This window comes from Henckelia pumila, unplaced genomic scaffold (genome assembly GCF_033568475.1).
Source record: "Henckelia pumila isolate YLH828 unplaced genomic scaffold, ASM3356847v2 CTG_466, whole genome shotgun sequence".
NCBI lineage: Eukaryota > Viridiplantae > Streptophyta > Magnoliopsida > Lamiales > Gesneriaceae > Henckelia > Henckelia pumila.
In genome coordinates this window covers 6432310-6457902 of record NW_027331833.1, presented here as the reverse complement: position 1 = coordinate 6457902, position 25593 = coordinate 6432310, and the positions used below count along the sequence as shown (strand labels likewise).

Genomic DNA, 25593 nt, shown 5'->3' with positions numbered 1-25593 from the left:
AAGCCTTTGTCTTGTACTTCTTCTCGGGTTCGATTTTCTTGGGTGGGGCAGAACGTTTCTTACCCTTTGTACTTGGCCCCTTCTTAGCAGAAGAAGAGGAGCCCACCAAGAAAGCCGGTTTATCTTTTTTAATGTGGATTCATATGTCACAAGCATATTGACCATCTCTTCAAGGGAGGCCTCTATCTTGTTCATATTGAAATTTACCACAAATCCGTCAAACGAAGAAGGAAGAGACAGAAGTAGTAAGTCCACGTTGAGTTCATGCTCCAACACCAAATCAAGGGTTACCAACTTCTGTATGAGCCAAATCACTCGTACCCCATGATCACGGACCGAAGTCCCTTCACGCATGCGACACGTCATTAGCTCCTTTACAGTAGCGAACCTTTCAGCCCTCGATTGAGCCCCAAAAAGTTCCTTGAGTTGAACGTGAATGTCAGCAGCATTCACGGTGTCCTCAAATCGCCTCTGGAGTTCATCAGACATCGAGGCTTGCATATAGCATTTGGTCTTGATATCATGGTCCCACCATGTATCAAGCTTGGCTAACTCCTCCGGACTTACGTCAGCTGGTGCTTCCTTCGGAGGAGATTTTTCTAACACGTAGAGCATCTTCTCCGAAGTCAAGACAATCTTCACCTTACGGAACCATTCCGTATAGTTTGCGCCAGTCAACTTATTTTGTTCGAGGATCGAGAAAAGTGGATTATGCGAATTCATCTTATGAAATACTGAAAAGAAACAGACAAATATTAGTGATTGTTTAAGCAATTTACTAAGACATAAAATAGGCGAAATTTATTTTATGAATCTCACTCCCACTATTTTAACGATTTCACTACCCTCTAGTGAAAACGGGAAACTGTTTTCCTTAGTGAGAACATGGAGTCCAATTGACAATCTATGGTCCCGAATAATATCAGCCAACCATAATTTCAAAAGGTAGAGCCCAATTGCTTCCAAAGCAACCTCCTTGTTTTTACCTCATGTCCAATAAGGGCCCAATAATATGACGCCGTTTATTGTGACATGTCAAGATGACCCATCAATATTAAGCTGTGATGGACGGTCGCCATATGGATCCCCCAATAATATGAGCCGATCTCATGGGAGTTCCACCCAACTTACAATATGTGTCGATCCAATGTACAGCTTTCCGACGAACGGGCCCCCCAATAATATGAGCCGGACCGTATCCGCAGGTAGCATCTCATACATTGATCGTTGATGGAAGGTAGGAACATTTAAACAAATTTAAATTTCCTTTATTTATCTTGATATCAATTTTAAATCATATTTAAAATGGGGGATTTTTAATTATGAAAATTTGTCTCATCATTTTTAAAATTTTGTATGATTGTCGGATTCACACAATTTTGTATAAAACATGCATACAACTATAATATCACATATTATATAGGATGATCGATTCCATTTCTAATCGACCCGTGGTTGCCAATCACGAGTCTTAGTCCAATCCTAGGTAATATGCAGTATGCAATGCAATCCTATTACATTTGCTTCCAATTTATATTTCTTCTGTCTTTATTGTCTGCTGGGCCCACCTCCATCTTCAAATCTTGATCTCCCACTAAATCTAATGTATTTACAATAAATAACAATGACAAGTAGGGGATACATTTTTAAGGGGTGGGAACGGGCCATAAACCAAGACCACTTTTATTACATATGACATTCATATTGGGTCATAAACCAGGCCCATTAATAAAACCAACAACAATAAAACAAATGTAAATTCCTAACATACACCTACAAAATTGGTCATGGCAATCGATCATCCTTATCCAATAACATTTAATTCAAAATTAATTTATTGGATAACATGCAATGGCAATTTAAATTTAAAAGGATAAAATCATATTTCATACATAAAATCTTATTTTACATACAAAATCATATTATATCTTTTTATCAAATAAAATCATACTTTATCTATAAAATCCAATTTTATACATAAAATCATATTTTACTCAATATATCCATAAGATCATATCTTATCATCAATTGTACCAAAAATAATTAATTTCAAAATTCAATTTAAGGATAAAATATTAAAATTTTCCAAAAATTCAAATTTATCCAAAAATCAATTTTAAATTTTCGGACTCGAACAATTCGATCCGACGCCTCGTGGACCAATCAAAACAATTTTCGATCGGACCAAAAATAGAATTTTAACATATTAAAATTTAATTTAAAAAATTAAAATAATTTTTTTTCCCGCGGGCCGCCCGGGACATTCCCGGGCCGGGCAGCCCGGCTGCCCCTAGGGCAGCGACAATCGCTGCCCTGGGCAGCGCCATGCGCTGCCTGGGGCAGCGACGATCGCTGCCCCTACCCCTGCCCCGGGCAGCGGTCCAATCGCTGCCCGGGTTTTTGCCCGGAAAAAAAAATATTTTTATTTTTAAAATATTTATTTTGTTTCAAAAACCGAGGCCTAAAAATTTTTGTACAATCGATTAATTTAATCGCTTGATCTGAGCAACCTGGCTCTCATACCACTGTTGGAGAACACGGCGATCAGATCAATTAGGATTGATACCCGGTGCAGCGGAAGTTTAAAATTTTTATATGGAACGATTCCATAATGGGTATCAACCTTACGATTAAATTGTGTGTGTAAAAATTAAATAACGATTATAAAATTTTTACCTCCAATCTCGAAGCGAGATTATGGACACCAACAGATTTCTCTGCTCTTGTTGTATATCCCTGGAACTGATGGACGAATTGTTCTTCAATCAGGTCCACGAACGGATATTTAATCCCTCTGATAGATTGCACTAGAAAATCTATCAGAAGTTTCTACGAAGAGATTAACGAATTTGATCCGTTAAACCAGACTGTAATTCAAAATCACAGGCTGGATTTTTCTCAAGCAGAGGGAGAGGGGGCGGCGGCCACAATAAATAAAATTAGGGTTTTCGAAAATTATTGTATGACCTGTTGTGTGTAATTTCTGTATTGCAATAACTTATTTATAATGTAGGCCACTAACAGCTTAGGGCCCATTAGTCATAAGTTCAAGCCCGACAAGCAAAGCCCGCATGTTCAAAAATTAATATAAAATTCATCGTGACTCCGATTGATAAACCGATTTCACCAATGTGCACAGAAACCATTTCTGCACCTTTTAAAGTCAAGATAAATTTTTCTGAATCCGAATTCAGTGGTTTCCAAAAATGTCCATCCCTATGTCATTTTAGGAAATCTTACTCCTCTACTCATAATTAAGAAGTCCAACTTCTTTGTTCATTAAATTTAACTCTTTAAATTTAACTATCTCAACGGGGATTAAAAATCCATTACACTGTGTGACCCTCAATGGTTCAGGGATACAGCTAGCCGTGGGCTCACAACTCCTTGTGACTCGGAACAATAATTTCCGACTTGCCCATCGAATCATGGTAAGAGCGTCTAGCAACATCGCCCCATGATTCCCTAGGTATCACTGATAGTGCCTACAAGAACCAATAGATTTTGGTTAGCGTACAGTACGGTCCCTTCATCCATATATCCCGATCGAATCAACAACCATTGGTATATCAAGAGTCGCTCGAGATTCGATAACTATGCAATACATCTTGAAGATCAAATAGTGACATCGCATGTGCTACTAAGAAACCATTTCTTAAATCACATCATGTACTCTGGCCAGAGATTCGTCACACTAATATCTCCTCAGATCGCATAGGATATCCACACTCGCAAGCATGTGGTGAATCCTTGACAACAAAGCATCGACTCCTATATGTGTTGTAACTGTACCCAATCCCGACACCTGATAACCCCAATAGAGTCAGTAAACGAGTCAAAGCACAGTACTAGCATATAGAGTCTCAATGATGTTTCAAGTAGTAAGGACTAATGGTGTACAACCAAAACCGCGGACTTTATCCACTCGATAAGTGATAACCACTTGGAAAGTCCGGATAGGGTAGTTCGATCATTCATCATATGCATATCCATTTGCATGCTTCGAACATCTCTATGTTCCTTACCAATGAAACGTGGTACTCCGCATCGCAAATGCTAGTCTCAAACTCAAGCGATCCTTATCCTTATTATCGGACGGCTCAATCGACTAGGAACAGTTTAGAATATACAGTGACTATAAGATGTGTTTCATGATAGACATCTCCATGTTCTACCACATCTTACATACACTATAGTATATTCAAGGTCTTTATCAAAACAACAATAGTATATCACAATATAACAATATGAAGAAAGATAAAGTCATTGCCATTAATAAAAGTGTAAATAATATTAAACAAAAGATTGTTTATACAAAGATTCATCAAAGCCCTTAGCCACAAGTTGGCTCACCGGGCACCCACTCTTTCAGGGAGAGTCGGTGTATTGTGTGATATTTTGTCCTCGGGATCCCAACCGGAACAGAGAATCATTTTCTGGAATTATCAGATTTGAGAACCCGATTTTAAAGACATGCATTGCATTGTATTGCATCTTGAATCATGTTGTTATGATTTGAGTATTGGAATTGAGTTACCTTCTTCGTCGATTATTGTTTGGAATAGAATTTTGATTTGGAATTATTATTGTTGTAGCTTGATCAAGATTGGAAGCTACTTCGAATCGAGAAAGGTAAAAGATGACTTAGAATGGAATAGGATGATTAACTCGAATCCAGAATGATTCGAGTGTCCTAGAAAAAATCACATACTTGCATGCTACTTGAAATATATGTTTGTTTGTTTGTTTATTGAATTACACTTGCATTCATATTGAGCTTATTTTGTTGTTTTAGAGGGCATGGATGCCCAAGATATTTAGACGTTCTGGGGATTATAGTCGAGTGATATTGGTGGGCGATTTACTACCATTTGTCGATCAACTCTCTATTGAATGCCCCAGAGTCTAGAGGATCGAAATATGCACCTTCCACCTCGATCGAGAGAGTCGATGTATTGTGTGATATTTTGTCCTCGGGATCCCAACCGGAACAGAGAATCGTTTTCTGGAATTATCAGATTTGAGAACCCGATTTTAAAGACATGCATTGCATTGTATTGCATCTTGAATCATGTTGTTATGATTTGAGTATTGGAATTGATTTAGATTGCGTGGACTATTTGTCTTTCTGATATATATATATATATATATATATATATATATATATATATATATATATATATATAAGGATTTGATATATTACATGGATTAAATGTTTTGTCTCTTTTACTGGGAAATATTATTCTCATCGGATTTATCCGGCTGTTGATTTGTTTTGTATGTGTACTTGGCGACAGGTGGGGCAGGATCGAGTCAGAGAGGACAGGAATAGATTAAGATTGAGGAATAGAAGTGGGACTTCGGTTTTAGAAGTTGAAAGCATGCCAATCTAGTTTATATTTTGAAGCATGTTTAGAACTTGAATCTTGTTTGATTTGTTGTATCGAATATTTTGAATATTGAAGCTTGTATGATGTTGATTGCACGTTTCTATACCTTATTATGTGTTGAATGGATATCGGAACCGAGTTGGTGAGTAGAATACTGGAATTTCTTGTTCAGAGCTATCACCGCTCGATCGGTAGAACTTGACCGATCGAGCGAGTGAGTTTTAGCCAAGTTTCTGTTTTTTTTTTTAAACTTGCCCGATCGATCGGTAAGATCTTACCGATCGAGCGGAGCACTATTCACAAAAAAAATTATTGATTTATCTCTTGGACCTTTTTATGATTATCGATAGGATTAATTCTTGATTAGATGATTAGAATTGAGGTCTCACATTTAGGCATATTGCATTCATTCATTCATTCATTCTTTTTTGTGATGTGTGTAATACCTTGTAACCATTGACTAGTTTTCACTCAGGATTCTTAGCAAAATGTTTTACAGTTTAATGAGAGTTAATTGAAGAAGAGTTCTGACAAAATCACAAAGTAGTGTAGGGATGTTCGTGTATTTCATGATCATGTCCCAAATAAAAAGTGATTTCATAATTTCAGAAACTCAAAATAACAAAAAAGGTGAACAATAACCAATTCAATCATCAAATTTGATTGAAAAAATCAGAATAAAATGAAAAAAGCTACCTAAAGGGGTCCATTTGAAGATCGTTTCCTTTAGTGTGCAGGCTACCACTTCTGTGATAATGAAATGGATAATAAAATTTTGAGAATCTCGAAGTGTTGCTGGAAGATGTTGCCAACATCGTTGAAAACACCTCACTTGTCAACGGTTACTTCGATCCTATCCCATGGGGTAGGTGGAACTCTTTCATTGGTTCAAATTATGGAGGCCCTACATCAATCATGTGGAGCCCGCATAATTTGACCAATCATGTGCTTTCACCTATCACATGGGGTAAAACTCATGGGGTAGGATGAAATTTTCCCTTGTCAACATATAATTTTGCATGTGATCGCATTTTACTTTATGTCACACTTTGTTTTAGACATAATTAGGACATGCATATTTTTATTTGTGAATATTATTGGCCTAGAGGTTAACTTTCTGATCAAACAAAATTTTGAATTTTTTCCCTATACACTGAATTTTTGGATTTGAATGTGATTGGATTTTGTTTCAGTGGAGTTATATTCCGATGAGGAGTTAAATTTGGAGATATTTGGTGAAATATTTGGACCAAGATTATTGCCAAAAATCGAAAATATTTCTTTCCAAATTATTTGTGTGCCCTCGATTTTTATGATCACTCATCGCTTTTGATTGCTTATTGCCCTAAATTTCTCTCTGTTTTCACATTCTCAATCTATTAATGGCAGGAAAGGGTATTGATCCTCAAGACATCCGATCTGACATGGGTTTTACAGAGGATGCTGCTGAAGGTGTCACAACACCCCCGTCACCACACCCCGTGAACGAGCAAGCCCTAGTTCCAGTTGTTGAGGAACCCGTTCCTCTAGATGAAATTGCTCCAGGAGAACCTGGCAATTCCATCAACATGGAGAACTTTCCTGATATGTATGTGATCAACAAAGTTTTTTTGGCAAAACCCTTGACTCGCCGATCCAAACGCCAAGCCGGATACAATCCTGACTACACAGCCTCTAAAAGATTTCGTGGAAAGTGTAAACCATCGAGACCATCTTTGGTGGACACGGAACACTCCTCTGGTGAAGCAAGCGATGATGAAGATTTCAAGCTAGTGCATCGAAAAAGGGGCAAAGCCAGTGCAATGGAACCATCTGTTCCAACCATTCGAGTTCCCTTTGTGTCAGAACAACAATCAAAGGAAGATTCACTGTCTGCTAATGAATCTACTGAGTCAGAGATTCCATCTTCTGTTGATATTGAGAAAGATGCATCTGCTTCTGTTCCTGTTGTTGAGGAGACCACCACGGTTGCTCCTCTTGTTTTTTCAGATGATGAGGAAACTTCAATAGCCAAGTTCATGGCTAAGATGAAGAAATCAAAGGCTCAGCAGTCCACTGTCCAGTCTCACAACTCTGATGATGAACCAGACAAGGAAATGCTGCAGGAATTCAAAGACAATCGCCCACACTCCTCTGATAGTTCCAGAACTGACTCCAGTGAAGACTCAGATGCTGAAAAAGAATTGGAAGAAAAGTTCGATTCTGATGACTCTGCGGGTAATGAGGATGTTGAGGAAGGTGTTGACGATACCCTGGACAACACCTTGGGTGAAGACTATCGGGTAAATTCTTCTTACTCCTCTGTCTTTTATTCCAAGGATATTGCTGATGGTTGGGATAAGTATGTCGATCGTGACTTCTTAGATGAGCACAATATTGACTTGGAGAGTTATGGAGCTCAAAACATGATAAATTTTTTTGAGGTATGAAACATGTTGTCTACTCTTACCACCGCTGGTCCGTACTGTAGGAAACTCGTTCGGGGATTTTATTTTAATTTGACTGAGGTTGTGAAGGACCCACGGTGTCAAATATAGGAAAGTGTATGTGCAAGGACAAATTTTGGCCTTTAGTCCTGCCATGATCAATGGATTCCTCCATACACTTACTAGTGATGATGATGATCTACCTTCACTGGATATGATGACCTCTGTCATCACTGGTGGTCGAGTCACAACTTTTCCAGCTCATCCCAAGAAGCTGTCGGTGACAAATCTCACTTCCTTGTACTCTGTTCTGCACAAGACATCAGTGAAGACCTGGACTCCTTCTGGGAACTCCATAGTGGTTACCAAACATCCGGCTCCAGTCTTGTATGCCATCGGAACAGGAGTAAATTTTAATTATGGCCGACTGGTATTTGACACAGTCATGGCCTTTGCAGACTGCGCTCAACCAACTTTGAAGCTGCCTTATCCATCTCTAATCTATTCCATGATGATGTCTCAAGAAATTGAAAAGTATGATGATGAGGTTCTTACTGAACCTAGAGAGCTGTTGAAGATTTCACCTGCACTGCTGCAAGGAAATGTTGGAACACGGTCATTCTCCGGATCGAAAAAGAAAGTGATACCCGTTGCAGTGGAAGTTTTAAATTTTTATATGGAACGATTTCATATGGGTATCAAATTCCTACGATTAAAATTGATAACATAAAATTTAAACAATGTAAATTTTACCTTAAAATCTCGAAGCGAGATTATGGACACCAACAGATTAAACTGCTCTTGTTGTATATCCCAGGAACTGATGAACGAACTTTTCTTCAATCAGGTCCACGAACAGAAGTTTAATCCCTCTGATAGACTGCACTAGAAAGTATATCAGAAGTTTCTACGAAGAGAAATAACAGATTTGATCTATTAAATCAGACTGCAAATTCAAAAATTCATAGACTGATTTTCGAACACAGTAGAGGAAAGGGGGCGGCCGAATTCCTTGAGAGAAAGCTCTCTAGGTTTTCAAAATTATGACCTGTGTTGTGTAATTTCTGCACTGCAATAACTTATTTATAATGTAGGTTGCTAACAGCTTAGGGCCCATTAGTCATAAGTTCAAGCCTGACAAGCAAAGCCCGCATGTTCAGAAATTAATATAAAATTCATCGTGACTCAGATTGATAAACCAATTTCACCAATGTGCACAGAAACCATTTCTGCATATTTTAAAGTCAAGATAAATTTTCTGAATCCGAATTCAGTGATTTCCAAAAATGTCCATCACTATGTCATTTTAGGAAATCTTACGCCCTCTACTCTTAAATAAGAAGTCCCACTTCTAAATTTAACTCTTTAAATTTAATTATCTCAATGGGGATTAAAAATTCATTACTTGTGTGACCCTCAATGGTTCAGGGATACAGCTAGTCGTGGGCTCACAACTCCTTGTGACTCGGAACAACAATTTCCGACTTGCCCATTCAATCATGGTAAGAGCGCCTAGCAACATCGCCCCATGATTCCTTAGGTATCACTGATAGTGCCTGCAAGAACCAATAGATTTTGGTTAGCGTACAGTACAGTCCCTTTATCCATATATCCCGATCGAATCAACAATCATTGGTAAATCGAGAGTCGTTCGAGATTCGATAACTATGCAATGCATCTTGAAGATCAAATAGTGATATCGCATGTGCTACTAGGAAACCAAGTAACCTAAAACACATCATGTACTCTGGCCAGAGATTCGTCACACTAATATCTCCTCAGATTGCATAGGATATCCACACTCGCAAGTGTGCGGTGAATCCTTGACAACAAAGCATCGACTCCTATATGTGTCGTAACTGTACCCAATCCCGACACCTGATGACCCTAATAGAGTCGGTAAACGAGTCAAAGCACAGTACTAGCATATAGAGTCTCAATGATATTTCAAGTAATAAGGACTAATGGTGTACAACCAAAACCGTGAACTTTATCCACTCGATAAGTGATAACCACTTGGAATGTCCGGATAGGATAGTTCGATCATTCATCATATGAATATCCATTTGCATGCTTTGAACATCTCTATGTTCCATACCAATGAAACGTGGTACTCGTCATCGCAAATGCTAGTCTCAATCTCGAGCGATCCTTATCCTTATTAACGGACGGCTCAATCGACTAGGAACTGTTTAGAATATACAGTGACTATAAGATGTGTTTCATGATAGCCATCCCCATGTGCTACCACATCTTACATACACTATAGTATATTCAAGGTCTTCATCTAAACATCTTATAGTATGTCACAACATAATAATATGATAAAAGATAAAGTAAATGCCATTATAAAAGTGTAAATTATATTAAACAAAAGATTGTTTATACATAGAGTCATAAAATTCCTTAGCCACAAGTTGGCTCACCGAGCACCCACTCTTTCAGGAAACAGGACGATAGACCTACCTTAGTATGAATCAGGTGTTGTACCAGTTGATTTGATACATCAACATTACATTATAAGAAACGCTTTATCAACTTCTTTCCATTCAACATATTTCCTAATTCTTTATTTTTTCTCAATTTATTTATTTACGTAGTTTTTGTTTTTCATGTATACTCATAACAATTAATAATTTGATATGATTTTAATTTTACCCCTTATTTAAATAGACTTAGGTGTCATATTGATCGTTAAGTCAATGCGCCCCAAAGTCTTTTTAAATAGAGTAATTTTCACTGTAGCATCGTCCATGACAGTGATCTAGCTATAGCTGTCGAACGGGCCAACCAATGGCGCGGCTGGCGGCCCACTAAAAACCTACCTTTAGGCGGGTCGATTGCGGGCCGACCCACCATCCTGATGGGCTGAAAATACTCAACCCAACCCAACCCAAGGTGGGTTACGGGTTAGGCGGGCCGGCCCACGGGTTGAATCACGACAATTAAAAATAAATAAAAAGTATTATAATAATTATAAATATTATTTCATAAATAAATATTAATAGAAACATATTAATAAAAAATTTAATTATTGATTTCATGTGTGTAAATTTTATATAAAGTAATTAATACAAAAAAATTCACAAATTTTATTAAAAAATACATATATAACAATAAAAATAAAAATAAATTATTAATTTTCCAGAATTGGCCCGCCGCGCGGGTCGAGGGCCTAGGCGGGTTGGCTCATCTAGACTCACCTTTTGTTGGGTTGAAAAAATTTCAACTCAATCCACTTAAATTGTGTGGTGGGTCGGGCCGACCCGACGAGCTTAACCCAAATTAACGGTAGCTAGCCACATACATGATACATATCACTTTTATTGTTGTACATTCTAATTGCTAGCATCGAAATTTCCTTATCTATTTACTTGGGAATTAATAAACCAAGTCTAATTTTATCATTTTATGTTTAACTAGTATTTCACTTGTGCGACTCACGGATTTTATTTAGATAATTATCGATTAAAATTAAAAAGTATGAGTAATTGAATAAATAATAAAAATACAATATATTATAGATCGTTCAATTAGAAAACAAAATATTCTATAAATTTTGAAAATATTCACATATGGAAATATGTGAAGATTTTCAAAACTAGAAAGTATTCACATATACATGAAAAACTTGAATTAAAAAGTAATGATAACTTCCAATCAAATTTTAAACCAAAGATTGGTACATTATCATATATAACATTTATGAAAATATTCACACTTATATATATATAATATGAACACAAAAAATTAAATGAAATTTAAAAATAGTGATAATATCGATTAAATTTCAAATTTTGAATAAAAAATTGATACATTATCTTATATATAATTTATGGAAATATTTACCTATATATGTAAACAAAAAAAAGAAACTAAATTAAAAAGTAGAGAGAATATTCAATAAAATTTTAAATTAAAAATTGGTACATTATCATATATAGCATTTATAAAAATGTTCACAAATATATATATGGAACTATTTCCGATCGAGGGATCGTAACTTCCGAACGTCGCCTATACAAGAATTAACTGAAATTAAAAAGTAGTGATCCGATCAAATTTTAAATTTTGAACCAAAAATTGATACATTATCAAAATTTAGATTTTAGATGGACTATTTTATTTTCAATAGAAAATTATTATTATTATATTACGTAATTTTATTCTTGTGACAAATCTTGGTTTAAGCCAATATAATGTAAAATTAACCATTCATACCTCTTGCCTCGTTGTCTACCTTACGATTCCATATTAAAATTACCGATCGACGCAATTGCTAGGAACGACGCGTCTAATTTAATTTAATTTAATTTTTTAAACAACAATTATTGAATTACATAGTATAATTAATAATCTTTTATAAGACTTTATTTTTCCTCGGGAGACTACTGATATATCCACGAGTGAGATCACTATCGTTTGGAATCAAAGGAGAGTGAGATGAAGAATTTCCCTAAACTCCAACCTCCTGGTCTCGGAGTAGAAACTCCTATGCTTATTTGGCCAATATGTCAACCAAATCCAACCCTTAATCTCCCACTCCATGCTCCTCCCCATGCACCCCTTGTCCACCTTCCAACTCACGCTCTCCCCATACTCGTCCCCCGCGAAAACCACCCCTCCCTCCCTCGTGAACGGCCGATACACGCTCGAATACCGGTTCTTGAACCACGCCTTCTCATGGATCATCGCCAACTTCGAAGGCTTCGAAGAGAACACCTCCCTCCCGTCCCCGCTGTCGTGCAGGAACCAGTTCAGCTTCGCGCTGTTCCCCCACGCCGACTGCTCGAACTTCCACGGCTTTAAGGTCACCGTGGACGTCTCGGCCGACGAGAAGTTGAGGCCCATGTTCGTGTTTAGTGGCTCGAACGAAGCTTCCATGCCTTTCTCCATGCCGATTTCGCGTTGTGGGTTGTCGGAGGATTTGCTGACGGAGATGCTGATCACGTTGGATTGGGTGGTTGGGGTGATTTGCAAAGCGATGCGGGAGGGGAAGTGCTTCTCCGATTTTCCCGCGCCGCGTTCCGTCATCAGAGTGTCTGTTAATAGCTTTATGACATCGCACCTGTCATAGCAGCTAGATAATTAAAAATATATATATATATATAGAGTTTTGATCACATGAACAACCACCACGGGCAACTATGTGACCAACAGCTAACGCTAACGTGACAGCTTGGTTGAAACAAAATATATATAATATATACCTTATGTTATCCGTATTCACCATGACTTGGATCCACTTGTCTTGAATTCGAACCTTATAATTCAACTGAATCACCCCCTCAAGTTGATGATAATTTAAAGAGAATAGCAAACGCTCCTCGGGGGAGGGATCGCTACGTTTCTCGACATCCATGGCGATCACCGGACAGTACAACTGAACTTTCCAAAGCCCTAGTGTCGAAACCGAGTAAGAAAACAATGGAGAAGGAGTTTTGAATCCAACTCGTGAAGCTTGTAGCTCAGCTATCCAGTTCGTAATAGCCAGATTCATCGAACGCATCCATAGCTCCTCCGCGTTCGACCCCAACATCCTCATCAAAACACTAGACACCCCTCTGGATTTGGGACACGATAGTTGATCCTTGAGGCTCTCTAGGCATGAAGAACGTAGGTCTTTAGGGGCTTCGTAGATGCATACGATGAAAGTCACCGTAAGAAATGCGAAGTTGAATGTATCTTTAAGGTTGTGGATGTTTTGTGTTTTGGGTAGTTTAAGGAAAGATGGGCACTTATTAGGGGCGTATTTGAGGATGGATTCAATGAAGTTGGTTAAAAGAATATTGTAAATGGTGTCATCATCTTGTGTGATTCTTGAAATCTCGACGCTGCTGGATTTTACGGTTATGTTCTTAGAGGTCCAAAGCGAGAATGGGAGATTGTAATCCGCATAAATGGTGAGGGATAGTGAGGAGTTCTTCAAGTTGTTGATTGATAATTTGAGACAAGGTTGTAATGAATTTGAAGGGCATAGATGCAAGGAAATGGATTGGGATTTCCATTGAAGGATTGGGGGAAGGCTTTCAATCCAAGAAAATACGTCGGGGAAGCAAGAAAAGGCCATTGAGGGATTGGAATGTTTTGTTTTTGTTTTTTTTTAAAAAAAAAAAAAAACTTGTTTGGATTTGGAAGAATGAGAAGTGGTATATATAAAGAGATTGGGATGTATCAGATAAACTAGAACATTTAAGTAATATTCTCAATGGCAAGAAGGTCAAAAAGGTAAAGCATAAAACAATTGAAATGGTGCAAGAAAAAGATCTTTTAAGACTTGTGAGGAATAAAGTTTTGGAATACATTGAATCGACCCTTCATGAGATGTATTTAAATAGAAAGTTTTAATTTAATGTGAAGTAGTGGTAACATTATACTTTAACGATAACATGAACTAGAAGGATGAAACGTATTAAAATTGACCCAAGAAAATTACTAAAGGACATAACTACATAAATTGTAGATAGTATAAAGTTAATTTGATTTAAGAAAAAGAAATGAAACGTATATTTCTCTAAATTTAAAAAATGTAAATATAGGGGGATTCCGTTTATTGTGTAGCGCAAGATTTCATCTCGAACAATAATATATTAATTTGGTGCATTGTGCGCTTTATGATTATCAATCATTGTAAGAAGTATTTTTTTTTTAGGGAGAATAAGTTTTTTGGTCCATTAACGTGTACATGTTTTGGTTTTGGTCAATTAACTTTTTTGATGTGGGTTTTGGTACACTAACTTTTTATTTTTAATGTTTTTTGGTTCAACTGCATACGTGTCAACTTCTGATTGATCCAAAATTATGATGTGGACCAATCAGAAGCTGACACATATGCATTTGAACAAAAAAAACACTGAAAATGCAAAGTTAGTGTACTAAAACTCATATCGGAAAAGTTATTGGATTAAAACCCAAAGAGAGTAAAGTTACTGGACTAAAAAACTCATTTTGCCTATTTTTTATTCGTTTACGTTGTATTTAGATTGAGTTATTTAATGCATTTTCATTATATAGACAGTTTGATCAAAAAAATTCAAATCAGCTCCTACTTGTGTAAACTTTAATTTGTTAAACTTTAAATTCATAAAATATTGGAGTCATTTGCAATTCACATTGTCTAAAAAATAAACACGCACTCAAAATTGTGGATTTCAAATGATTCTATCCAAATGCTTATAGTAATCCCCTCCTGAATATTTACATATCATTCATTACTTGTGTACTTAGATTTCGACTTTCTGAAATAATCATATATGTCGTATTAAATGTTTGACACTTTATCATATGTTGTGGGTCACAAATCTTTTAACCATTAGATAACTCAAGTGTCACGGTTCAATTGTTCTCCTATCAAATCGATTATTGCACCCCACGATATAGCTATATGTTCGATGTCTTAATTAAATTCGGAATAGCTATCTGTTACATGTCATTAATATTTTTTTTTGTTTAAGATGCTCCATTGGTGTATTTATAATTTATTAGTTATATGTTTTGAAAGTTTTATTTAAGATAGTAACAAAATTTTATCATTAATAAGATACTGTAACAAATGAAAGTATTATTTGTAAATTTGTTGGATTATAAAAAATAAAGATAATAGAAGCAATACTCGTGATTATAAAAATACTAATAAACAAATCAAATTAATTTTTTTATTTTTGTTTAAATTTTGTACATTATTTTATTAAAACTCATTTTATGACATGATAAATAGTTTTCTTCTTATAGTTATAAGTTATACCATATTCTAATCTGTGGATGTTCTTGAAACTTAAATAATTTAATAATTAAATTTTTGAAAAAGAGTAAATATCTAATCTATTTAATTAAATTCAAAATCCTTTTAAGAATATTTTTGAGAAGGAAAAGTATGATTCTCTTATAATAACCCCATAAATAAAGTGATTTCATTTTAAAACTCAAGTATATAAAGAAAGAACATATTAGTCATATGAAAATGGAATCATTGGATGAGGGTAATTTTGTAAGAGAACACAATAAATGTCAAAAGTAGAGTGTGATTATAAACTTTTGGAGTGTAAATATCATCACACATAAATAAATAATAAATGTTTTGCGAAAATCAAATGGATTTTTCTTCTTAATTTATTTACAATATTTCATATCACAAACAGTTTAGATATACTAAGAAGATGCGCACGTGGGTGACTAATAGTCGAAAATAAAATCGTGAAATTTGGATAATGTTTAAAGTCGTTTATATATATAACATCAAATATTTAAGAGTATTTATTAATCTAAACAAATCAACACACTTATGACTTATCTATATGACTACATCTCATTCTGTTTTGTGTAATTTTAAAATACTGACAACTCTCTTAGATTAGAAATGATATATGTTCATCCAAATACTAAATATAAGATAAACAATAAAAATAAACACAAAAAACACATGAGACCCTCATGAGTTCATTTTGTGAGATTGATTTTTGACCCAACCAGTCCATAAAAAGTATTACTTTTTATGTCGGAAGTAATTGTTTTCATTTATGTATAAAATGGGTCGACTCATCTTATAGATTTAAATACAAAGGAATTTTGAGAAATTACAGCTATGGCGGAGAGAAGTGTAATCTGCAAATTATGCAACTCTCAATGATCTAATTTGATTGACAAAGTCAGACCAATGATTTCAAGCATAAATAAATAAATAATAATTGAAGAAGCTGTATGGAAACTTGATCTGAAACGCCATTGGATTTTCTCAAATGTAACGTGGATGCAGCAGTATTTAGAGACCCTCCTCGTATTGGTTACGGATGTGTTCTTCGAGACTTCTCTGGCAAGGTAAAGGCAGCAATACAAGGGTGCTTTCATGGAGCTTTTAATCCAACGGTTGCTGAAGCCTTAGGCTTTCGAGAGGCCTTAAGCTGGATTAAGGAACTTCAACTCTCAAATATGATTGTGGAATCTGATGCCCAACTGTTGATCAATGCACTACATAAGAAGGATTTGGATGCCTCGAGCTTGAGTTTGTTAGTAGAAGACTGTAGGTTCCTAGCTTCGGAACTTTATTTTTGTTCATTTTCTTTTGTTCGTAGATCAGCGAACCGAACGGCTCATAGTTTAGCTAGATCATTTGGTTCTATGTCTGATTGTGAAAGGCGAATTGTCCGTTTTTCATTGTTTCTCTTGTAACTGTTCTTTCTTCCGGTGATTTAGATATTTTAGTTCGAAAAAAAAAAAAACGTGATCTGAAACAAAAGGAAAAGTATTCATATACAATCTTATGTAATAAATTTTTTTAAAACATTTTTTTATTGAATTTCACTTTGTGACAAAAGGATTAAAATTGGATAAACACAGGATGTTTGACTTTTTTTAAATTGAGTTCGATGCTACCGACTTGTCTAATTTATATTTAAAATTCTAAAAATAATGATTGAGTTTTTAGAATATAATCTATATTATAAATAAAACTTGAGGTACTTGTACCAGCTCATTTGATACATCAACATTACATTATAAGAAACACGAGTTATTTGCAACAATCACCACTGTGAAATATTGAAAATGCACATTTCTTTCCTGTAAAATTTTAATAGGCATCTTCAACTCTGGCCTTTTAAAAAATTAGCACACTCGCCTCTTAAGATGAGTGATTATTGCGCACGCGCCCCTCATGCAACTGGGCAAAGATTTTGATATTTTTTTTGCACCAAATACCCCTGTGAAATATTAAAAATGCATATTTGACCTCTGTAAAAATAATTTTTAAATCTATTCAACCCATAATACACAATTTTTATTAAAATCTAATTATAAAATATTTATCAAACATTTTTTGTTTTATTAATTTTATTTTAAATTTTTAATTTATTATGATTATATAATTGTTTTCTAAAAAATATTATTATTTTATCTTGTTATCATATTTTATTAAACTTTCTTCTTGTTTCCAACTTCTCCATTAAAAATGCATTCATAAACGAGATTTAAATACCTAAAAGTTTCAAAATATTAAATCAAAATGATAAGTGAATGATAAGTACCAAATATTTTTAATTTTATTTATTTCTATTTTTAATTTATAATTTTTAATTAGTTTATTTTTAAAAAAATTATTACTTTATCTCGTTATCATTATTTTATCAAATTACTCCGTGTTTTCAACTTCTCCATTAAACATGATTCATAAATAAGGATTTAAATATATAAAAATACCCAAATATTGAACCACATGAATGTTACTTTTTCGATTTAGAATTATATAAGCATGTTATTTTTTTATTATTTTTTACAAATCGTGCAATGCATATTCTCGAAAAATTTAAATTTTGGTTCAATAATATATAGTTGTAAATCGAAAAAATAATATGTTTGAACTTATCAGTTTAGTTCAATATTTTAGTACTTAAAATTATTTAAATACATGTTTATGAATGCATGCTTAATGAAAAAGTTGAAAATACGAAATGAATTTAATAAAATAATGATAACATGATAAAATAATAATATTTTTTAGAAAATAATTAATTAATGATAATACATTTATAATAAAAAAAATAAAAATTAATATAACAAAAAATGTTTTCTAAATATTTATAATTGGATTTTATTAAAAATTGTATATTATGGATTGAATAGATTTAAAAATTATTTTCACATGGGTCAAATATGCATTTTAATGTTTCACAGGGGTATTTGGTGCAAAAAAAAATATCAAAATCTTTGTTCAGTCGCATGAGGGACGCTTGCGCAACAATCACTCATCTGAAGGGGGGAGTGTACTAATTTTTTAAAAGGTCAGGGTTGAAGATGCCTATTGAAATTTCATAGAAAAAAAATGTGTATTTTTCAATATTTCACAGGGATGGTTGGTGCAAATAACTCTAAGAAACACTTTATCAACTTCTTTCCATCCCACATATTTCTTTATTTTTCTCAATTTATTTACGTAGTTTTTGTTTATTGTATTACACCTACATTTCATGTATACTCATAATAACTAATAATTTGATATGATTTTAATTTTACCCCTTATTTAAATTGACTTAGGTATCATATTGATCATTAAGTCAATGCGCCCCCAAAATCTTTTTAAACAGAGTAATTTTCCGTGTAGCATCGTCCATGACAGTGATGTAGCTAGCCCATACATATCACTTTTATTGATGTACATGCTAATTGCTATCATCGAAATTTCCTTATCTATTTACTTGGGAATTGGGAATTAATAAATCAACTCTTATTTTATTATTTTATATTTTAACTAGTATTTTACTTATGCGATTGACAGATTTCATTTAGATAATTATCGATTAAAATTAGAAAGTACGAGTAATTGAATAAATAATTAAAATACAATTACTAAAATAAATGGATTATAGATCGTTCAATTATAAAACAAAAAAAAAAATCTATAAATTTTGAAAATCTTCCTTAAATACAAAATTTCTCGTTGAATTTTTCCTGTGGTTATCATTATAAAATATCAAACAAGGTTGCGTCTTATTTCCTCTTGGCTCTGAATTATTTTATTTTGCACCCGATATATATATATTTTGATTCAGATTGAAGTTATAATTGGTCAATATGAGCCAATAACATAGTGGGATGTCATAGCCTTTATTTAATTAATAATAAATTTTCATGTCGAGACTGAGTTTATAGCTCAACTGATCTAATTTGTCCACCAAATGATGGAGACTTGGAATTCAAGTCGTTAATCTTTAGATTTCTATCATTTGGTAGTTTGATCGTGGATTTTATTTGATGAAATACAGAGGCATTTCTCCTTGTTTGTACAATAAAGTATGCAATGAAAACTAAATTGCAATATCAAAACAACACGAGCAATACCAAACGAGTGTATCTCCCTCCATATTGACGACTCGATTCTTCTTACATCTTCAAACCCAAAATCTAAAGAGGGAAGGTGGGTATCTCAGAATCAAAACCATGCACCGCTTGGTAAGCTACCCGGGCTAATATATTCCGATATGGATCATTGTCTCGTTTATCCTTGAGATAACCGATGCATTTCTCAACCTCCCTTTTCACTTCAAGATACAACAAATCACACTTTTCTTTACTTTTCAATTCCTGCCTTCTCCCTGCAAGAAATGGATCCAATTGAGATAGCGACAGCATTAAACTGTTCAACCAATCCACACCGATGTATCATACTAGTTCAATACACCAAAACTCATTTAAACATGCAAGAAAGAAAGCACACCTTCTGTCTCTATTGGCTTCCCAAAGAAGTAATAGAAACGTCCAGGAACTTTGGGTAGAATTATTGGAAGGTGTATTTCTTGATTTGAAACTTCGCCCCCAACGTCACTCCTACAGTCGATCATGAACGATCAATGCTCCATAAAGTCAACAAGGTTTTCAAATCATGAATTGATGAAGAACTGAATTACACAACTGAGGCTGTTTTTAAATGTTTTAATTTAAGAGCTAATCAGCACCAGGATGTTCAAAGGAGTATGTCGTTAAATGAACTACACTTTATCGTCATTTGATTGGTGGATATATATTATTAAGATAGCAGCTATACTTCCAATGTGTGCTAAAATTTTAACCAAAATGATAGGCTCTTCAATGACAAGAGTAAGCCTCATTAATTATTGCCGCACAGATGTAATTAACAAAGTGTTAAAGGGCATAACACAAAAATGCAGAGCAAATATTCATAACCACCTCAGTTTCACCGTCTCATTAGTTAAGTCCTCCATAGCTGCCTTTAGATATGGAATCCTCCTTAGGTCGTCATAATCAAGCAGCAACTGAACATATGGCAACAACCGTTATATTCAGGAAATTACATGGAAAATTTAAAATTCATGTAAACTACATTAACTTTGGGATAAGGAATGAGCAAGAATGAGAAGGGTTTCTAGCCAAAATGCCAAATTCTTCCAGAACTGGATGAAGGACTAGATAAATAACACATTGGTGTTCTTTCTCCTCTTAAGTTTTTGACCAATTGACAACAGAAAACGGTAGGGAACTGCTCCAGCATCAAGTCATTTTCCATATGCTTGATGGCATCAATCAGTCAACAAGATCCAAAATCCAAACTAGACCCTTTTGCCAACAATTAAGTTCAGTGGCATACTTGCACTGTAGTTGAAAAATACTTCGCTAAGAATCAGTTAGCTCTAACTTGTAGATATATTTAGGTCCTCTCGCATGAACTTTTATATATCATTGATTCACTTAGTTACAAGCCTAGTATGAGATGACTGAATCAGTGTGACATGATATTTTCACAGAAATTATAAGCGCTTCTTCCAAAGTTATAAAATCAAACTTGCCTGTCCAATATCATCTTCCCCAACAGAACCAAAAGGTATGATTTTTGCTCCAAACCGTGCTGCCATCTTTACAAACTCTGCTTGTTCTGGCCAGAACAATTTGTATTCCTCACCCTTGAATTGTAAAATATTACACTTTCAACAACAGAGCATCATTTATGAAAATTACAACAAAATTTATTTGAGCAATTTGCATACAAGAATCTCAATACATTACCTTTCTATGAAGTGCCTCACGCATTCCTCCAGGATACAACAAGACATGGGACTTGGATGAGAAAAGTTTATAAAAGTTAGGTGCTGACACTGGAACTGCACCCATTACCCTGAATGTGTCAAATGCGGATATATCAGGTAAATTTCCTTCTTTAAACTTGGTAAACATCAACGGATGAGCTATTCCTCGTAGAAGAATATTTCTTTCCATCCAAATACGAGATACCAAAGGAATCAACTCAAGGCCAAGCATCATGTGGTAACCAACAAATAGTACTGGCCCTTCAGATGGAATCCCAGAAAGGTTTCGGACAATCTTTCCACTTTCCAAAGTTGATAGCATCACAGGGTTTGTGGCAACCTCAATCCACCTAGAGCCAATGAGGTAAATATGATTCAAAGTGAGACATTTCATGCACACTTCTGCAAAGCATACGAAGAGTTCCATGTTTATTCATACAATTTGGTGAAAATGAAACAAAACATTTGGTGAGTTGAACAAAAACATCACTATGAGATAAAATTGCAAAAAAAGAGACATCTAAGAACTTGTAAATATGCAAAATGACTAAAATATAAGGCGTTGTATTTGAAACGTGTTCACCAGTGAATTTGTCGTCGAAACATAAACTAACCTGAGTGGTTCATAGACTTTTTGAAATTCAGAAGGGCTTGGTGGCAGGTAATCCAAGACATAGTCAAGGCACTTTCCACGCTGGTAAAAACTTGCTCCAATTAAGATAGATACCAGATTGATGCCATCCTCCTGCATGTAAATGAACAAGCTGATATCCACACGTCAATGGATTATGAAGTCGCAAATCAATGGGCATTCTACGTTAAAGACACAAGCTTAATCAAAATCAAGGCATGGATAATAGTGATTGAAATCAAGGTATATTTTCTACAGTATTCTTGAGTATAGTGCCATAGATGATGGCAAGATTGGATAAAAATTTTGAAATCGTTATTATCACAAATCTCACCAAGTGCAAAATCATCATTTAATTCTCTATTAGCAATTCTTTTTTCACAGCACCTGTTAGCAAGTGAATTCCTTTATCTCTGTGGTTAAGAAGTGGTGTTGTGCACAGGGGGATCACACAGGCGTACCAAGAAGAGGGCGTGACCACAATCGTTAAATATACGGATGTGACATTTCGGCAATAACAGACCAAGTCTTTCGCCTTCCACCCTACTTGGAAGTAAATGATCTTGGCCACTGCACAGTAATTACGAACCACGTTTATGGAAAATTCTTAAATGAGAATAAGATGGAGAAATTTATCACTCAAAAGATCTCCAAATAGCTCATACAACTTTGTTCACAAGGCCCAGAATATAGAAAACCTGATAAGTATCAGAGCTTTAGCTTTGACTGCATGAAGACGTGAATTGGCAAAAGCTGCAGCTGATTTGACCATGCCGAGCTTCCATACAAGCGTTTCCAAAGTAAGAACATCAGAAAGGACCTGTGATCTGAACCATCATTTTCTTGAGTATGATTGGAAAATGAATAATTCTCTTAGAGAGATCAAACTTAGAACTTAAATTCGAAAGAAATACTCTGTACTGAAGATATGCAAGACAAGAATTATTTGCAAAATGTAAAAATCAACCAATTTAATTTATTTTATGATACTTCAAAAATAGCAGGAGCACCATAGAAATTTATCTTACAGTAAGGTATGGTGATAAAAAAGTAAAAGTGTCCTGAGCAATCTCCCCGATCACTTGCTCCAAGGAAAGTTGTTTCCTCATAGTTGCAGCCACCATCTCTGAAGTAGCACCTAATCAACAAGAAATGTCCATTCAATGGGCTGGTACTCTATGATATATCAAATCTTTTTTACAGGAGTGGATATTATCTTTCAAACAAATTGCAGAACAAAAACACTAATAAGAATCTGGCTCGTTAACAAAATGATAATTTGGAATCCAATTCACCACTTCCATTGTTTTGAAAAAAAAGGAGTTCTCAACAATACCATGATAACGAAACGTTTGACAAACATATCAAACAATATGGATTTATCTATAATATTGGCTCCTTAAAGACCGCACTACTTAGATTAGGCTTGGTTACCAAATTACAAATCCAAGTTAAATTTTCAGTTAATTGTTTAACAGCAATCCTCCTATAGAATATAGCGTAGAATAATGGTGAATATTGTTGGAATACAGGAGAGACGACAAGTGTCTAAGTCAACAAAGCATATGGAAACTCATGGTTTAAATTTAGGCAGCTTCAGAAGCCAAATGTATTCTCTGCTATATGATTCAAGTTCAACAGATAGTCAGATACAGAAAGAAGAATAAAGCAAGAAACCTGACAGTAAATTCAGTACATCGAGGAAGCTGGAATGTAGCCGCTGGGGGAACATTATTGACAATGGTAATAGAGTTTGCAGTTGTAATGAAGATTTGCTGAAAGATGTAGCTGCCAAAAGTAAAGCAACAAACAATACTCAGAGTTTCATTTATAGATACATGAAAATTAATAGAAACCAAGTAACTTTACCTGGATTAGCCAAGATTAATTTAAGATCAACATCTGTATTAAGAGCAGCAACAGCTAGAGCGAGACATCCCCCAAAAGATTCTCCGACGAGATATATCGGTCTACTTGGTTTGCGGAAATATTCCGACCTGACAGTTTCTTCAACCTGCTTCACAAGGTCTGAGAAGCAAATAAATCAAAATACCATATTAACTTCCAATTTTTTTCCATCTCTTATGACTTAAATATCATTTTCTAGCCCAAATTGATCCTTATTTAGTAAACCATCTTCGTATAAATTACATAGCATAACAAAAGGTATATCAACAGTCTGTGGAAGATCTCGAGCTCTTTCAGAATTGCAATGCTATCATCACATGGTTATTTCCAAATCCAACTTTCAAGAGATCAGTCTGAAAGCATCATAATTACAGAGACCATTTCAAAATGAAGGCAAAGATCGGATGACTATGACCTTCGCATGTTACAAAAGAGTAAATGTCATTTGAGAGAGGCTTTCTTTTCGACATGTAAAGAAAGAACACAACCTGTAAATGATGTACGATCTCTGATGGGAATGTGCAAGCACCATATATCAAAAATCCTGAAGAATTAATTAGTACATCACTGACTCAGGGAAGACAATCTTTGACAGGAGTATCAAAAGTATAAAGTTCCTTCAGGTGATGAAAAGGAGGAAAAATAAAAGTTATAGCTGATAACAAATAGCAAAAATTTAATTCATCGATACTCACTTGCCTAGTCTTTCATGCTGCAATATAAGTCCAAGTCCAACTCCAATGAGCCCTGCAAAATTGGGAAAAAAAAAAATAATAATAATAGAAAAAGAAAACTGGAGTAAACTGCAGCCATTGAGTTTCATCACAAAAACTAGAGTAAAGACTAGAAATTAGAAGTACTAGTAACACACAAATAAAAAAAGAAGAGATAAAGCAAAAGTAACCAGGCAAATAGAGCAAGAGAGGAGAGTCTTTCATTCGCGAGCCACAGTCGAGGGGAGAAAACCATCGAGGCGGTCCGCCGTCGGATGCCCTAACCAGCTCCACAGATTGCTGATAGTAATCTTTTAAACTCGAACCAGACGAAGCATTCTTCTCCATTACACTACTACTTTCCTTCCGCTTGTACATGTCGGTGGTCTTGATAACTGATTTTCCCGATGCGGCAACAGCTGAGACCGCCACGCCGAAGACACCGGCCCCGGTGGCAGCCATGTACATGTTATTCAACCAAAGTTAGTTATAATTGAGTAGTGTGGAAATGAAATTCACAGTAGAGATATTTATTATATGGTAATCATTGTGAATAGGTAGTTTCAAAACTCAAATTCAGTCCCTTTCAACAGTGGAGAAAAGGCAAAAAAACAAGGTAAAGCTTAAATGGAGATGGCCTTTTTTTGGTCTTATATTCTTAATTAATAATATATATATATCATTCACACGAGAATATCGGTTAATGGTGGACCCAAAACTTTGTTACTATATTTCAATTTGGATTGGTTACGTGGTGATTATTTAGTGGGTGTTTGGCTAATTTTATTAAAAGTTTTAGGAGTTTATACGTTGTCACTTTTTATTTTAAACAGTTTAAATATGTTGATGTATTTGGTATTATAAGATCTTTTTATTGTCAAAATTACCAAAAAGTTATAATATTACGAAAGTAATGTAAAATATTAATATACATACAAAAATATTTTAAAATTTATTATAAATGTTAAACATATATTAAAAACATTAAACTATTTT

The 25593-nt window shown here is 34.7% G+C and overlaps 2 protein-coding genes across 2 annotated transcripts; both read right to left on the bottom strand.

Moving 5' to 3' along the window:
- Positions 1-12050: 12050 nt before the first annotated feature.
- LOC140872580 (uncharacterized) lies at positions 12051-13914 on the bottom strand. Its single transcript, XM_073275464.1, has 2 exons — positions 13027-13914; positions 12051-12884 (listed from the first exon to the last, which is right to left on the bottom strand). The coding sequence occupies exons 1-2, from the start codon at positions 13884-13886 to the stop codon at positions 12245-12247; spliced, it is 1500 nt and encodes a 499-aa protein (XP_073131565.1). The 5' UTR covers positions 13887-13914; the 3' UTR covers positions 12051-12244.
- A 5593-nt stretch (positions 13915-19507) lies between these two features.
- Positions 19508-25175, bottom strand: LOC140872428 (phytyl ester synthase 2, chloroplastic-like). Its single transcript, XM_073275242.1, has 14 exons — positions 24789-25175; positions 24580-24631; positions 24373-24428; positions 23846-24004; positions 23654-23764; positions 23005-23114; positions 22675-22796; positions 22438-22546; positions 21960-22090; positions 21326-21695; positions 21109-21222; positions 20492-20577; positions 20022-20131; positions 19508-19899 (listed from the first exon to the last, which is right to left on the bottom strand). Exons 1-14 carry the CDS (start codon positions 25063-25065, stop codon positions 19709-19711), a joined length of 1998 nt encoding a protein of 665 aa, XP_073131343.1. The 5' UTR covers positions 25066-25175; the 3' UTR covers positions 19508-19708.
- Positions 25176-25593: the final 418 nt, after the last annotated feature.

Coding starts and splice junctions, on each gene's coding strand:
- LOC140872580 (XM_073275464.1), bottom strand. CDS start 13,886: ATGGCCTTTTCTTGCTTCCCCGACGTATTTTCTTGGATTGAAAGCCTT. Junction 12,885..13,026: donor GTGAATACGGATAACATAAG/GTATATATTATA, acceptor CTGCTATGACAG/GTGCGATGTCATAAAGCTAT.
- LOC140872428 (XM_073275242.1), bottom strand. CDS start 25,065: ATGTACATGGCTGCCACCGGGGCCGGTGTCTTCGGCGTGGCGGTCTCA. Junction 21,223..21,325: donor GTGAGGCACTTCATAGAAAG/GTAATGTATTGA, acceptor TTACAATTCAAG/GGTGAGGAATACAAATTGTT. Junction 20,578..21,108: donor GGGAAGATGATATTGGACAG/GCAAGTTTGATT, acceptor CCATATGTTCAG/TTGCTGCTTGATTATGACGA.